This window comes from Phaethon lepturus, unplaced genomic scaffold (assembly GCF_000687285.1).
Source record: "Phaethon lepturus isolate BGI_N335 unplaced genomic scaffold, ASM68728v1 scaffold1212, whole genome shotgun sequence".
Taxonomy (NCBI): domain Eukaryota; kingdom Metazoa; phylum Chordata; class Aves; order Phaethontiformes; family Phaethontidae; genus Phaethon; species Phaethon lepturus.
The window spans coordinates 52552-70257 of record NW_010522362.1 but is presented as its reverse complement, the minus strand read 5'-3'; the positions used below and the strand labels follow the sequence as shown (position 1 = coordinate 70257).

At 37.8% G+C, this 17706-nt stretch overlaps 1 protein-coding gene across 1 annotated transcript in view; it reads left to right on the top strand.

Moving 5' to 3' along the window:
• The first annotated feature begins 6952 nt into the window (after nt 1–6952).
• SMURF2 (SMAD specific E3 ubiquitin protein ligase 2) overlaps nt 6953–17706 on the top strand; it is a 40171-nt gene continuing 29417 nt past the window's right edge. The window contains exons 1-3 of the mRNA XM_010281766.1: nt 6953–7117; nt 12365–12403; nt 14029–14137. Of these exons, the coding sequence (XP_010280068.1) occupies nt 7105–7117; nt 12365–12403; nt 14029–14137 (161 nt within the window). The 5' untranslated portion in view covers nt 6953–7104. The remainder of the gene's footprint in view (nt 7118–12364; nt 12404–14028; nt 14138–17706) is intronic.

The window sequence follows — 17706 nt, the reverse complement described above, 5'->3', positions numbered from 1 at the left end:
GTCCGCTTGGACTTTCTGAAGCTCATAACTGGTGTTTGTGATCAATGGAGATACCTGCGGGCTCGTTAGGTTTGAAAGCTGTTCTGCCTTTGTAGATGCCTAGTAAAAAAATACCCTCTAACTTCTTGGAAATATCGCCCTGAATTTTTATTCATCTGCTGTACTGCTAGGAGTGTTGATTCAGAGTGTTAAACTTTTTACATTAATGTAATCAACTTTATACTCGTCCTTCTTTCAGTCTCACCTGCTTCCCTTTATCTTTCTTACTCTTCGCTCTCTACTGCTTATTATCTTCTGCCATGTGCTTCTCTTTCTCAAAAAAATTCTCCTCTTTTCACCACTTGAAAATTGCATCTTCCAAAAAAATTTCTGAAATTGTAGTTTAAATTGCATGGTAAACCTTTTGGGGGCAAGACTCCTTTAATCTATTGGTGAGCTATTTCATGTGAATCAGTTGGTGTTCTGTTTCTTTAAAATCCCTTTTATATTATTTCTTACAGTAGTATATGAATTATACCAATTGGACTTAAAAAATATAAGCAACTTGTGCGAATACAAAGCAAAACAAGAAAAATGGGTCTTTAATACAAGTTGCTTTATTTTTGTTGAAGTAAATAGGATTGCTCATCCAAGTAGCTCTTCTCTGTTTAACAGCAGCAGCTTCTTAAACTGCTTGGATTTGTTCTGTAGAATACATCTGTTCACACAGAGAAACTAAACTGAATCTGTTCATATTAAAGGACTGCAATAATTTAACTAAATCAGTTTATAAATTGTACAGACTATTGATATAATTATATCCTGGTGATGAGGCTTCATGGTTATCTGATGGGGGGGAAAAAGACTGGACTAAGGTACATGGGAATTTGAATAATGTATGAATGGTGATGTTGTCTTGGTTTTCTGTACATTAAGTAGCTGGCATTTTCCTCACTTAGATGGTGTTACGTTTCTGCAGGTAGAGACGGAAATACAGCATCAGAGGCATATGCTTAGTAACGAGGTGAAGGTGTATATATAGTCCACACATCTTGTTGCTGATTTTTTCTTTTTTTTTCTTTTTTTGTTTTTGGCAGAGGCAAACCGTCAAGTTCCAGAGAGAGGCAGTTTCCAGAGTTGAAAGCATTCCACTAAAAACAATTTTCCCCAAAAAAGTAAATATAGGCACATTGTGCTTGAAATAGTTCAACTACATTAAAGGAAGAGGGGGCAGGACCCACATATTATCAAGGAGACAGATCAGAATCCATGTGTGAAGTTGTGGATATTGATGATCATGCAGGAGGATGTAAAGAGTACATCACTCATCTGTATTCCTTGTATAATATGATTTCAGTACATCAGATTTAGTAGTAAAACGTAATTGTGCTGAACTAGGAGTTTAGATTAAGGTGGACACTTAATTAGTGATTTTTACTAGCGATAGTATCGAAATCGTGGTCCTCATGAGCTCTTTAACGTTTTGTTTATTAGGGAATGATGAAATAGTAGAGTGATTTTTTTTTTTTTTAAACTTGTGTATTTGAAATGCTAGAATTTATTTTTTTTTTCCCCCTCTAACCAAAGTTGTCACCCTTGATGTTGTCAGATTTTAGGAATTGTTTCTTATAAAGCAGTTGGCAATCTTTTTGCTAGTGTTGATAAAATTAATATTTATGGCATTTTTTTGGAGAGTGGCATGAGAATTACTCTTGATGTGCATGCTTTTGGTGTCTTTTTTTTTTGGTGGTTCTTTTCCTTTCACCTCTTCCCAGAAGAGCCCCAGCAGCAGCCATGTCCCCCTAGGATCATGTCTGTAGTGGAGACAGAATTTTGAGACTTCCTGTTTAAATCAAGCGTGTGACTGTGTCCCGACAGAGATGGCAGCGGTCCTGCTGTCTGGAAAGCTGCTGGTATCTACAATTCCTGATACACAGGAGTCTGGGCTAGTTGCAGGTGCCTCTTGTCTGAAGCCCTTTTTAAAATTCAAGGCTTTTTTGTCTGGTTGATAATTCGATCATGAATTTCTTTTGTTGTTGCCTCTACTATAGATCATTCAGAGGGTGGAGAGTTTTACTGCAGTGAAACAAATCTGAGGGCTCTGCTTCTTGTTAGCGTGTTTTTTCCCCCAGCACGTTTTCAGAGGTGCATGAAATACATCAGACAGAACAGAGCTATAACGTGTTTCTGGTGTTAGCGTTTTTTCCCCCCTACCCCTGTTCCTATCAAAACAAGCTGAGAAATCTGGGGGTGAGTTTCCATGTTACTTACCCATCCTCAGAGGAAGAATCCTGTTCTCTCTGAGTATTTTGCAGGTTGATAATTTTGGACTAATCACTTCTGTCTAAACTGAGTTTTGGTTAAAAAATAGCTGCTGGGATTTCAAACAAGTCTTTAAGGATGGAGGTAAGATTTTAGCATGATGATTCTTAAGAGTACCCCCTTTTCTCTGCCTTAAATACAATTTTATTTCTATGATAATTGAGTTACTGCTTGTAATGGTGTTTACTTCACTCACTTGCATGTAATAACCACCTCTGCAGGTTTGAGATTAGTTGGTCTTGGTAATGTTGCTTTAAAGTTTTTTTTTTTTTTTAATGGGAATTATGTTATTAATACTGCAGGAAGATAAAATAATAAAAAAAATAGATACGATCATACAGCAAAGCTGGTGGGTTCATTTATCTTTAATGGTTTTCTGTTTCCCACCCTGATTTTCTTTACTGGAATGCAATTTTATACTTACTGTAAAAGTGAGAAACAGAAGAGGTAACTTTGAAATTGGTCTGAAAATTGATCTTTGATTGCTGAAAATTTTTCTAAGCATTCTGATAGCTGTTAATGTAAAGCTGTGTTGTTCCCCCTCTCCCCCTCTCCATCCCAGCTGACCAGCATAGTATTCAGTCTTTGTAAGCGGTGCATTTATGATGACCTCAAGGTACAGTAGTGGTTTTTCAGATGTTGAAAAATGGACAAGGTGTGAGGGTTAGGCCATTTTGGAGTAGGGTGGAGAAGTGAAGTGGAATTTCTAGTGTATGAAAGTTATGCATTAGAAACATCCTGGCTGGTCTGAGAGGCTCCATCCCCACTAAACCAGGAAATGCAAATATTCGCAATAGCCTTTGTTTTCTTAAAGTTTCCCACGTGTTACTTCTGCTTCATTTTCACTGTTTGAGGCTGTGACTGAAGCCCTAGCTTACACAGAGCCCTGATGGGGATGGTTCCATCCTGTATCATTCAAACTTAATTTGCGTAGTTGGTATATAGCTAAAAAAAAGGCAAAACAAAAACAACTTAAAGTTTTGCATCTACATATTCGGTTTCACTGGTTCAAACATGACTCTCTGTAAAAGAGACTTGTAAATCTTCATGGTAAGATTTGAAATGCCTGGGGAGGGTTGCTACCTTCATTGCAAAAGTGGCAGCATAATTTCTTTCCTTTACCTCTTGACAGGCGTATCAAATAAACTGGACACATGAATAGAGTTGGTGACGTGTGTGGCAGTAAGCCCATCACTGAATGAATCTAGGAAATGTGAATGCAATAGTTGCTTGAAGGAAGAATTCAATGGGGGGGTTGTGTTTTGTTTTACTGTTGGCGTGGAGTGGAATAAGGGAGGAGAAGTGGAAAAGGAAGCCTTTTGTTTACAGTAAAACAATACTGTGAAGTAGACATCGTGATGTTAAAACAGGAGTCTAAACACGGCAAATCTAGGCAGACTCCATCTGGCCATGTCCACAAGTCAGTCAGACATCGCCGGCACAGACTGCTGGAGTCTTGAGTTGTAGTCGTGTCGTCCTCCCCTTATGGGAATTTAAAATAGCCTTGGAGACTCTGTCCCAAAATTTTATTATTGCATGAGATGAATGATTTACTGGCTTAACTGTTATATTCAGTGATGCGATGCATCTTTACCAACGCTTCCTCTATGATAAATGAGTGATGTTTTCATTTTGAATTTTAGTCTCCATGAACTATATTACATGCAAGTAACATGGGTCTAGAATTCTAAATCCAGTCAAAGCATAACCTACTCTTACAGGCAGAATTTAATACAGTGAATCTGTCTGAAAGAAGAATGTACCGTTACTATATTAGTTTCTGGCATGTTTTGCAGTGATTTAAAGTATATTGCATTATTAGGACATTTTTCACTGTTTGGTGCTTGAAAGCAGGTTATTGTGGTTTTGTTTGTGTAGTCCCAGAGGAATAATTCTGATTTGTTGAGACACAGATTTCTAACTGACAATGCTTGTAAGCAGGTGCATGTGATCCTTTGAAATAGGTTTCAGTTTACATGCAGTATGTTAAGGATTTAGCATCTGGCTTGTGTTGCATTTGAACTTGCAGAAATATGTTTATGGGACAATTTAGAATTTTAACAATTATTAAAGGAAATTCTTGTTAAAAGTGCTTTTCTAGTACTAAGGTTATCCTAATACATATTTTAAGAGTTTATTTTAAAGCTGTTTACCTTGAGTTTGGATATCAGCCTAGCAATAATGCTTTTATATGTCACTTAGAACTAGTGTTGAATTTTTTTTTCAACCTGACAGCTTAGTATTTAATAGCACTTTAAAAATTCGTTAGTACTTCTGAACCGTTCTAATGCATATTCCTAGTAAGACAGTTAGAATTGGTACATGATTCTAAATTTGCTTTAGATGTAAACTAGGTTTGTAATTCTGAAAGAGAATTGGAAATTAGTTTCCTACCAGTATAAACTGTGAGTGTACGTGCTAGAAGTATGGGCAGATAGCTGTGCCTGTTGAAGAAGTTACCATCCCTTCCAAGTTGTACTGGCTCCCATAGCTCTGGGAGTGGAAGGGATCAGGTTATGCATTTCCTAATTCACATCAGAAAAAGATACCTGGATGAAACAGCTAGTGATGGTGTTGAGGTTTACCTGGCTGCTCTAGAAGGCAGTGCTCACACTGCGCTTTCCTGCCGCAGAACTATGGATCTAGCGGATGGTCAGGAGTGTTTACATCTAAGCTAATCCAGCAGAGTGTGTCTGAAACCAGCATCAGTTTGTCCGGTGTCCTTGGGTGAACTGGGCTTCCCTGTGCCTGTCATATGGCACCTTCATCTCAGTGTGTGCTGCCTCTATACTGGTCCCAGAAAAGAAGAGGCATGGGAGTGACCAGTGACACTTTCAGCTCACTCACGTCTTCAGAGGATGGTGTTTGGAGTTTTAATTTGGGTAGCACTGAAATTCAAATAAAATGGTTTAATTCTTTTCACCAGTACTTTAAGAAGGGCATGCCAGCCTCTGTTTGCACGTTTTGTACTAACTCTGGTTTAGAGCTTGTTAGGTTATTCTAAATTTCCAGTCCTTTGTGAGACTCAGAAAGAGCAACTGTAAATAAGTAAAATAGAGCAGCCTGAAAGCACTTGTGTGTATACTTGCAAGAGAAATGCTTTTTTCAGTATTCTAATTCTGTGCTTCAGATAGAAAACTTCATCTGAATGTTTAAGGTTAAGATTGTGTCTCTGAAGGGTCTTATTTTGGTTATTAGTTATTTTGGTATCCTGATGGCAAAATCTGCTTTTTAACTTTTTATTTTAATAAAATAAATGTCTGGAGCTGCAAAACAGACACAGGAGGAAAAACTAGCCATCTGCATTAAAACTAAAATTGAGGGGGTGTGTATTTTATTTTTAGAGCTGAAAAACTCCCAGGTCTGGAGTGCACTTTTCCAGTGCAACTGCAAGTTGCCCTCAGAAAGGTAGTCTTGGCTAATCCTCCCTCCTCTGCAGCCATGTGCTTCTGCCGCTTCCTTTGCGTTAGATCTACGGATGGCGTGACTGCAGGATAAGTCAACGCAGCTCGTGGAGCCAATGGCAAACTAATCCATCTCCCCGGAAGGTTAATTTTCTGTTAAGCCAGTTCAGCTTCCTGATTTACCTTGCTTCCCTATGATTGCTGGACCTGATTTGAGAGAGGAACAGCTGCAGCCCTCTTTATTGCTAGGTGCAACGTGAAACCCTCCAGCTCATGTTGATCGGTGATCATGGTTAGAATAATGGTATTGAAACCCATTTCATGTTTCAATACCTTCTTTACTCAAAACCCCTGCGCACCTGTAAAACATAGATTTGTTGGGTTTACCTATCTTTGTGTGTCCCTTCTGGACAATAATTGAGTGCAATCTTCTAAAATGCATGAATTTCATTAACTGAAAGTAAACTCTTAATTTATGATCACGTTCCATCACTTAGTTTGTTCATCTGCAGAAAAAACACCTTTCAAAGGAAATGAAAATTGAAAGGAAATTAAAACTAACAAAAAAATCCTCAGATTAATTGTAAAATAAAATTTAATGTGAGTAGTTGGGATAAACAATTTTACTTCAAAACTGTAGTTGAGAAAGTTATTACCTTAACAGCTGTATTTGCAAATGCGTATGGTGTTATTTACAGCCCTTTGTTTGATGGATAGTTGAAGACCTCCTGTTTTATATCTTCCCATGTGAGAATTTAGGCAGGCCCAAGTAGGGAATGCAAGCAGAAAAATCTTAGGTTTCTCGGTAGCGTGCCAGCAATGGAAGAAAACAGTAGGAATTTGTTAGAAACGTTTAAAGTATTGAGCTATCCTGCTGGAACCTGTGCACGGTGTGCTGTTTGCCCGTCGCTTTGCTAAAATAAATAAATTATTTTACAAAGAGCTTTATACAACATGCAGAAGAGCGCATCACGTCAGCCGTGGGTTCAAACACCCCAAACGGTTCCTGGGTCCCAGGGGCAGCCATCCGAAGGCGAGGAGGGGCGTGTGCGCGCGCGTTCATTTGTCTCCCTCTCTCCCTCCCCCAAGCAGGCTCATTCCAATCAGCAGTGTAATTGGAATGCAACCACAGTCTGGAGGAGGAAGGGGAATTTTTGGCAAGGAGAGACAGAGCAGTTGGGAGCTTTATTCAGATTAAAGCATAGACGACCATTCATTATCAGTACAACACACATTAGCAACAGCATAGCATTGTGTTTCTACAGCTGGGACTTATTTCAGTGATTGTATTGCACTGCATATTACATGCAAACAACTGGGATCTGATCACAAAAAGCAATGCTAATGGCTTTCATTAAAAGATGGTGTTTTGTAGGGGGAAGGAAGACTTGTCTTCAAAATGAACTATTGCGGTTAAAATTGATAGGCAGCCTGTCCTTCTCCTCGCTGTCCCGGGTGTTACATATGTTCTGGAACAAGCACTTTTTCAGGGAGAAAAAACCCTCGGGGAAAGAAAAAAAAAAAAACACCAAAAAACAGGAATCATAATGTTAAAACTGCTGGTTGGATTCAGAAGGCTGAACCAGTTTTTCTATGGTGATGACACGTGAAAAGCCAGAAGATTAGTAAACATAATCTTAGCTTTGGACCCTGTCCTTTTCTTCCCCCTCTAAACTTGGGGCTGTCTGTTGACACAGTATTGGTTGCTTACGGATGTCTGGCATGAGATGGAGGGTTGTTTTCTTACTAAGTCACCTACTGAGTTTTAAATGTGTTGATTCTGCTGCTTCAGCTGGTATGCTCGCTTCCATGGACATCAGTGGCTACTTCTTCCTTTCTTCCCTGTCTTCCTGTATCTTCCACTGATAGTATTGATGTCTTTCCAATATACACATTTAAAATTACTTACATTAGAAGGTAGCTTAAGAAAGGTTAATTTCTAATACAGAAATTCTAAAACGAATATATTTCTATTGTGATCATCTACAGCTGTAGCCTTGAGGTACTAGTACCTCATGTTGCTGGGTGCAAACACATTTAAACCTTGTAATTTGTCATAAATCAAGAGACCCATTGTAACAGATAGATGAGAGTGTAGAAACATGCGAGTAACATAACACTGAACCGTACCTGTGAGGTAAAGTAGTAGTAATCCTGTTTTGCAGGTATAAAGGGACGTGGTGAACAAATTGGCTATAAGCAGTTTGATACAGGTTGGAAATACCTGTGAGGGTTGAATACAAGACCACTACCCTTAAATGTCCAAGTTCCTTAAATTCAGATAACGTTTTCTTAATGTTGCCTTCCTCAACACTCATTCTAGGTGTGTTACCCAACCATTGAAGGTGAATAGATCATGAAGACTATTACTGTTAATTATTACTATTAATAGATCACTGAAGACTCTTAGATCATGTCTAAGATGTGGTGATTCTGTGAAATCTCATAGATCGTTATCACTTCTTACTTGTTTTCATTGCAAGCTTCCTACAATGGCACTCTCCTTTCACTATATGATGTTCTTCCTTTTAAGTATGGAGACCTTGTGTTATATATATACTTACTATTCTGAAATAAACATACGTTTTAATACTTACATAAAGTAGTGGTAATGTATAACATAGGACACCTTCCATAACAACAGTTTGATGTTATAAAAAGTTTCATTTTTCTGTAAAAATTATTCCAAAATAAAAAGCAGTTGTAACAAGAGTTCTTTAGTAGCTAGCAAAAAGAATAAGAAAAGTTCAGAAAATGAGAAGAATATTTATCTTTCTATAAAATTAATGTTTTCAATAGTTCCTTTCAATTTTTTTGAGGATTCCACCAATTGTTTCATTCCCCTCTGTAATTGCATGTAAATTTTAATAGCTAACACATAAATTAGATTACAGGAGTTTGGGGATATTTAATATTTTGCATTTACTTGCAATAGCTAAATTATTTTTCAGTAAACCATTCTTTGTCAGTCACTGGAGTAATAAATTGGAAAAAGGAAATTGGCAAATGTGATTCACTTAATTCCTATTTTTGAGTATTTGAGAAATACGTGTAGCAAAGCAGTCATGGAAGGAGACTATGTAGCTTATAATATTATGCTCTCTTCGTATTTTTGTGAACTGACCTGAGCAGCATATGTTAGAATGAGATCATAAGGCGTGATAAAGAGATACTTAATGAATGTATAGTATGTAAAACTGATGTGCATGTTTGTCTTGGCACGTATATATCGTTCCTTCATATTGGAATATTAATGTTCTTTTTTCTGTAGACTACCCAGGAAGTCTGTAATAAATACAAAACATAGCTATCCACTGACTCATTGATACTTTTGTAATAAATACTTTATCTACATATGTGTACTAGAAGCCATTAATGTCTTTTGATGATGCACTTATTGTACAATGCTTCCCCCCACTTTTTTTCCAAACCAATTTTTATTTTAAAATAATTTTAATAACAGGTGTTTTAAAATAAGTACGTACAAATAACAAATAACCTTCTTCAGTGCCCTTGTGCCTCTAGAGGGTCTATTAATGGTGCAGCTGCCTAGATCTGATAACGATGTGGGTTTGGGTCCAGAACCACCAGCATTTTAACTTGGCTTTGTCTTGAAAAATAAATCTTGTTATCATTCTTTCTGTTGTTTTTGAAACTTTGGCTCAAATTTGACATAGGATAGAGGTCTCAAAGATAATTAAGTCCCGTGAGTTCTATGAGAATCGTTGTCTGATTAAAGAGGAGACCCTAGCAGTGACCTGAAATGAGAGGAAAAAGCTGCAGTGAGAGATCCCGTGCTGCTAGACCACTGGAGAGTCTGCGTGGGAGAGTGCCTGTCTAAACGTCCTACCAGTGGGAAAAGCCTCAGCTATAGCTTTCAGTCAACCATAAAGCATAAATCCATAGGAAACCAAGCTTCCTTAGTTTTTATTCTCAAGGAACTATTAATCAGTTGGTTATCAGAATAATCAGAATAGGTTTTAATACAGTGTTGAAACTGTTAGAAAAGTGGAGCAGAAATGCTGATACTTTTCCCACCAGGGGGAAGAGTTTTGTCAAAAAAAAAAAAAGTCTGCAGATAGATTAGAACTCTGTGCATGGATGAAGATTGTTTCACTTAAAATTGAGCTGATGCTCCTGGGACCTGGGCTTTTTCACCTAGAAATACCTGGCAGAGAGGGTGTTGTTAATGGAAGATTTCTCAGCGTCTCTCCTGTTTTGTTAACCTAACAAAGCCAGAATGGGTTGACATCTGACTTTCCTTAAATGTGGTTACTAGAGAGGGAAATCTTGAGCCAGAAATATTAGTTTGTTCACTCGTGGCTAATTGCTGGGGAAATGGTGATTAGTCTGTATGTTGTGCACGTACCCAATTTTATAAAAATGAGACTTCGGTTAAATTGCACTGCCAGGCTCACTTAATATTTTGAAAAGAAGTGTTTAGAATCAGTTAACCTTTCAATTTCTCTCTCAAAGGACTAGTCAGACCTTCTATTTTGGACATACATACAATTCCAGGAACATACTGTATGGCTTACTGTGCTATAGATGAATTTTGACTTAACTATTGGATTTAAAGCCTTCAGCTTCACTTGATGCTTCCTGTTAAATGTCTTTTAAGTTGTTATCAATTGTATGGATAAAGTAGACTTTAAACTGCTGGGCACATGGAAGTCTTTAGGAACTGTGGATTTTTATTACACCATCCTAAGGACTTTATTTGAATGTAGAGCAAACGGTGGTGTGACAGTCTGTTTCCTATACATGCTTGAATTCCAGGTATCAGAAATACCTAAAACTTTTGGCACTCTATTAGTATTTTACTACTGTTGACTGTTTACAGTGGAATTATTGGGTGAAAATCCTTTAAATAGAGCTCTGCTTTAGGATTGCCATTACGTCTTTGAGTGGAGAGAAATTATTTTTTAACCTTTATCATCTTTAAAAAAAAAAAACAAAACCCACAACTAAAGCCAACCTGGAACCAGCCAATTTTTTTTTTTTTTTTTTCTCCAGATTAACAATATTATTAGCACCTCCTTGCATCAAATCAGTATGCTGAAACTTTCCTGGGAGCTTATATATACCTTTCCTGTGGTATATGTCAATGTGCAAGGGATTGTTTTACGACTACCTGTAGTCATTAATAGGTGTCCCCTTCTGTGTTATGGAGAACCAAAACTCCTTAGACCTGAGTAGAGTTTTAGCTAGATTTTACTGTTTTTTTACAGAATTCCTGTGGAAAGCAATTTCACTAAAATAAAGATCTTTATGAATGTAAAAATTGGGAAAACAGTAATTCCATTGATTTAGAATGATACAGAACTTCGACTGTGGTAGCATGCAGAACTGTTCAGGGTGATGCTTCTCTGCCGCGACCATGGAAATCTCCATGACAGCGTTCATGGACTACCTCCGCTTACTTTTATTTGGGCAGATACTGTAAAAGAAATTGGAGAATCAGTAGCCCTGCAGGATCAGTTTGAGGCTATTCTATGGGGGAAAGCATGAGCAATTTTGTTTGGTTTTAGGTGGTGTCTGTAGGATGCGATTATTGGATGCGCTTTTCTGTCTTTGCATTTCCTGGTAGTAATAAATATTGGCAATCTCATAGGAAAAATATCCAAGGGAATCATAGACTGAGGGGTCTTCCGCAACATTGGTTCCAACCAAATAGCTCTTCCCCCCTCCCCTTTTTTCTTTTTTGTACTAGCTTTCATGGGAATTTCAGGGAATTCATGCTTTCACTCAGTACCCAAGAACCCTTTTGTGTTTTCAGTAAATATTTCAATGTTTCACAGGGGACTCAAATATTTCCTGCTTACTAAACCTGTGATAATAGATAAGCATATGTAGTTGAACAGTGGTGCATTTTGTGAGAAGTAGTTTTCTGTGTGTACCTTGGCATCTTTAGTTGTCCCCTTTAACCTTTTTTCATTTACTTATTTTAATTTTTTTTTATTTACTCTATTCTCATATGAGATTGTTTTCCCCTTGGTATTTTTAGTTGACAAATGCAAATGTTCCTCCCTTTTAATTTAGACAAAAGAGCCTGAAAAAATTATTAGCCTCTACAAATAAAACATATCTTTGGAGCCATCAAAACTCTGGCATTAGAAGTTAGGCTACTCCACCCAAATGTTTTTCAGGTAAAAACTTTCATTTAGTTTCCACGCAGGATAACAGAAAAGCCTAGATTGCCTAATGCACTCTTTTTTTTTTATGGTCAAGGAAGCATTTGCCGATCTGTAGAACTGAACATAACACGCTGGTTGTGAAATACCACTAATTTTACTGGCACGCTTGTTTGTGCCACCGTACGGCGAGCTAGTTAGAAATGGTCCTGTATCCTCACCAGGCAAACACAGAGTTGGTAAAACCATTGTGGGGGGGAAGCATGTGAAACTATGGCCTGAGGAAACCACTGCCGTATCACTTCCACTATAATTACCTAAAGGTAAATTGCCAAAAGATGACACTTCTGGCTCAGCTTTCAGGAATTACTTTACATGACAATATAATGATGTAGGAGCACAACTCGTTTATGTTCGTTCGTTTTATGTTGCGCAGGATTTTCTGGAAAGCTGGACAGGTAGAGTAACTTTTGTTTTAAAGTTGGGAATCGGTAACTTAATTTTGTATTTCTGTTTTTCTTACAGTACTGTGTGCAAAAAACTTGGTGAAAAAGGATTTTTTCCGTAAGTAGCTGTTAAAGTTTTATACGTTTATAGATGGGATAAATATTATGCAGATTCTGTATTTCACTGTTCGCACATGATCATTGTATTAAGATATTTGCATTAAGGGGGTTGGGGGCTTCGGTGTTTTCACACCGTTTTATTTCAGGTCTTCTAATATTTCCTTAGGTGACAGTCGTCACAGATTCATAATAATAATTAAAACACAGACACTCTCTCTGTTTTTGGTGGGAGTGGGAAACATTTACACTCTCAGGCAAATTACGTGTTTTTCGCTTAGTACCACATATTTATTAAAATGTTTTTCATTTAAGAACTTTTGGTCCAGCAGACAGATGTACATCTTAATTATTAATGTCATAATACTTACCCACTCAGGAATTATATTTTAATTAATTTTAATAATGTTTTGAAAGAAGTGCTAAGAGGTGGATGAAGGAGGCAGTAAGGAATGTTATTGGCTGTGTAGGCGTGCACGCAGAGATCACCTGCCTGCTGCCTCCCAGCTAGGAGTAAGAAGAATTCAAAAGATCAGTCCTGAACTTTGAAAAGAACTTGAAGAAGGGATTGGACAGAATTATATTGCAATTTGTGATACTTCTAAAACTTGCTTTATGTCTGTATTTTTGTACTGATTGCAAGTTTTCAGGTGTTTAACAGTTTAATAATGCCTAAAAAATCTCCTCAAGACTTGAAACCTGTGATGTGCTTCTGTACTGAAGCACAGATCTCACAAGGTCCTGTTCCTCCCCTTCCCCACATGCCTTGTCTGACACTTGTCTTCAGCCACTCTGCTGCTTGACTGGCTCCGTCGTGAGTCACCTGAGGAAGAGGAACTGGTACAGAACTTGTGCTACAGAAAATGTGAATAATGTTTCACCGCCTTAGTTCCTTCAGCTGACTCACTGGGCAGTCAGATGAGAGGAGGAATTAGTACGAGGGGAAAGAGGGATAGGACCACACGACTTAGGGGCATTAGTGGTGGGACCATCCCTTTTGGTGTTGGTTAATAGATCGGTTAGAATAGCAGCTGCAGTAGAGCTAATTGTAGCCTGCTCTGCTTCTTTCCTGTCCTCAGGTATGTAGTTAGGTATCATCTTTGCACTGATTTTGGTTGATCAGCTGAACCTGTGTTAAGTGTTTCCAAGGTACTAAGCTGGCAGAAAATGAAGTAGAAAGCTAGCAGAAAGCAAAGTGGACCTCAAAAGCAAGAATAACCAAAATAAGATGATTTTCTGTAATACCAATAACAACCAAAATTGTGGTTGTAATTAATCTTAAAAATAGGAAGAATGTAAGTCTGTTTTCTCTGCCTTTTGCTGAATTCTTTGTATACTTGAATTTACTCAATCTTGAATTAGGAAGATTAAGGTGTTCAGATTTTTTTTGTTCCCCAGCATGTTTGACTTACACAACTTTTTCTTGGTCTGTATCAGTGAAATAAATTGTGAATTTAGCCATTTCCTGTGCTTAATGTCATATTATTGCCATTCATTAAGTATGGCTCTCATTTATGAATAAAAGGCAACTTCAAATAAAATATTAAAAAAATAAATTGTGCAGTGATACAGGACTTGAAAGCATCCTGATCCATTTGCTAGATTTTTTTCTTTTCCTCCTCTTAGGACTTCCTGATCCATTTGCTAAAGTTGTGGTGGACGGATCTGGCCAATGCCATTCTACAGATACTGTGAAGAATACACTTGATCCAAAATGGAATCAGCATTATGACCTGTAGGTGGTAACAGTGATAACCAAAGGTTTGAAGTGAAATCCTCTAAAAGTACACAGACATTGTCAGATGTTCATAATACTGTCCTATTTACAACTTGGAAAATAGCCCAGAGTTTATTATTTTGAATAAAAAAAAATGTGTCAAAATATCACTTTCTTATTTCCCTCAGAATCTAAACACTACACTTGGATTTCTAGGGATGATGTCTGCAGCATGCTTTACATGTACTATAGCATTATTTTGTTGTAATATTTTCATGATAACATTTCTGTAAAATGAAACAAATAGTTGACAATATTTCCCTGAGACTGCTCTTCATGCTATTTTTGTCCATTGCAGTGCTACAGTGTCTTTTCTTCTGTATGCCTCTTGTTCAGTTTTCTCTCCTTTATGTCATTTTCTGTCCCAGATGTTCCTCACACTATAGATTGTTATGTTATCATCACTTGAGCATCTTTCAGTGCTTTCGAACAATATAATCGATACGGCATGTATATGTCATGTTTTTCTTCTGTCTTTCTAAAGCACAGAATATTCTGTATAATATGAGTTATTAAAGCTTTTATTTTTATATAGGTTTCTTCGTGTTTGTGCATGCTTTATTTTCCCTGTCTTTTATCCTTTTATTCTTATCTTTACGAGTTTTGCCTCATTGTATTCTCCTTTCTTTCTAAGGCATGTTCTGATACCTGACTTTTTTTCCTATGGCTCCATTCCCTATCTATATTATTAGAAATTGTTTGAGCATATTTATGTTAGCTTTGGACATTACCAAACCTAGAGCAAATCAAGTATTAGTACACAGAGAATTTCTCGTCCCCCTTCTTCCCAGTGAAGAAAAGCAGCTTGATAGGTCTTTCAGCAGAATGTGGAAGGCCTGGTTTAAAGTCATATCTTGACCTACTCTTTATTTGAATATCCAAGACTAAATATGTGAAGTCATTGTTCATAATGTTTTAGTACAGTATGCAAAACATTTTCATTACTGCTTAACAAAATCTCATTGGCAGTGTAGTGAAATAATAGCACTTTCTCTGAGGAAAGCTGTAGCATTATAGTTTTGTTATTCAAACTGAGTCCAACCTTAGATTCTGCATGTGAGACTGTAATTTATATTCATTAGAAAAATGGATGTAAAACAAGTTTAAGCTAACGTAGGAATGGCTCCTTTTCATATTTAAAGAATTCCAAGTTAAATATTTTTTTATGTTATTAAACCTATCAAAATGTTGATTTGTATAGAATGCAGATTTTAGACCTCTGCCCTTCTGCGTCCTCTCCAAGACTGAGCATCCATTTGTGAAGATCTAGTTTGAATGTTCTTTTTTCAACAGCAATTAATACTCCATGTAGTGTCCCAATGGTGAAATTTGAGAGTGGATCGCACTGGTATTGCAGCTTGCTGCCACCAGAAATGGAAAGCCCTCTTTCTCTCCTGTTTCAACCCCTTTCCCAATTTACTGCATGTGTTCACGCTGCTTGTCTTGCACTGGCTGTATCTGGCTTCTGGGTAAATGGATTCAATTCCCATAGCCCACGGGAAGGTAGCTGGAGGCGGGGCGGGGGGGAAGCATGTAATTCTTTGGCAATTAAATGAGTTGTGTTGGGTCAGTAATGGTGCGGCTGCATGAGCGTGTTAGCTTGCATCAGGAGTGAGCTTTTGTGGGGAGTCTCTCGATCATCTCCGTTTGCTGTGTTGTGGCTTCCTTCGTGCAGCGGTGAACCCCACTGCACTGGGTGAAGCTGAACCACAGGGTGCTTCCCCCGAGTACCACTGATGCTCTCCTGCTGCTGACAGGAACTGAAGTTGATAGGGTCAGACTAGAGCTAAAGAAACATCCCTGAAGTGTGAGGACAGACTTCTCTTGGTTTTTAGTTAGGTGTGTCCATAACGAGCATTGCTGCATAGCTTTACAAGGCTAAAAGGAGAGTAAGGTGGAATGTGTGGCCAACACAACTGTGTGTAAAGCCTTCCTGGAACCTTTGTACAGCTAGGGAGGGGATACTTTGAAGAAGGAACAGTGGGATATCATTTGGCAGTTACCTACTACTAAATTGTGTGTTGAAAATGTCAGTGGTTCCCTGCGTCTTCCCCAGTATCTGCCAGTCGTGTCTTGGCGTTTGAAGTGCTGTGGTGACAACGCAAGTAAGCAGTTGACAGGAATGGGTTATACGGGATGGTAAGTGCACCATGGGCTAATGGCTTGGAGTCTTGATTCCCGTCTGGAGAAAAGAAGGAGCAGAGGACATGGGAAATGAGGGAGGATGTTAATATGCAATGAGAGCAATGGGGGAAAAAAAAAAAGTAAAATATTTAGAAAAAATTCCTTTCTGGTTATAACTTTCAAGGAAGGATGACGAGGAGGTATTTTTACGTTGTTTTATAGAATAAGTTATGTCTGTATCTGGATACTGTAGTTGTCTTAGCTTTGAAGCAAGACTGTGATTGCAGTCCACAACATATTATAAAAAGCAGAGATAGAAATGGGATTTCTGGCAAAGTATTTTGCTTGGGTGAATTTGGGGAATCTTGTGCTGGATTGTCCTAAAGGAATTTAGACCTACGTGAAATATTTGGGGGAGTGGGGCGTTGGTTGTTTGAGGTTTTTTCCCCTGTTTTGGGAAGATAATCTCAAAAAACCCACTAGGTTTTGTTTAGTTAGGATATTATTTTTTATATAAATTACTTGTCCAGTAGGGAAAACTGCTTTGCTTCATTCTGGCAGTTGAATTACCTGATGACAGAAGTATACAGAGCATTTCTAAGCCAAAGTAAAATTTAGCATTATGTCAGGCCTGGTGATTTGAAAATAATCCTTTCCTTCTCAAAATTTTCTTCATAATAATTTAACCCCTTTTATTGTCTTGCATATTATCCCTTACTCTATGGAAATCTATTTCCATTTATAAATACCAGTCATCTAGTCTTCAATTCCTATTTAAAATAGCAGTAAAAAATTAGATCTCTTTGATACAACAACTCGCTGCCTGGCTTTTATCTTAAGATAACTTTTTACTGTAATATACCTGGTGTCAGGTCTCAGCTTTTCATCTGCACCAGATATTAAGATAATTAACTTGGAGATGGGGGGAGGAATAGTAACCATACTACTGCTAAGCACTTGATGGCAAACCTTACAGACTACAGAACTTAATCTTTCTTCTCATCCTTTGAAAATTATGGGGTTTTTAAACTTCCTAATGTTTACCCTAACAACACACCATTGCATGGGAACGCTAGTCTCTGCCTTATGATGCTTCCACTGTTACAGGAAATGCTTTGCACACCAAGCATAACAGATGGAGTCTCGGTGGCAGCTTGCCTGCTCCTGCCACCACGCAGCGTAGGAAATCAACCAGAGGAAGGTGCGGTTATGTAGAATTTTTTAAAAGAAAAATCCTGCTTTCTTTTTTTCCCCCTACCATGGAGATTTCTGTTAGTTTTTAAATAACTGTAATACGCTTATGTGCAGTAAAACTGTCTCTTGGTTGCGTTGGACTGATTGAAGTGTCCCCAGCCTAGGATTTATATAATAGGGTAACGCTACTGCTAATTAACAGTTTCGTG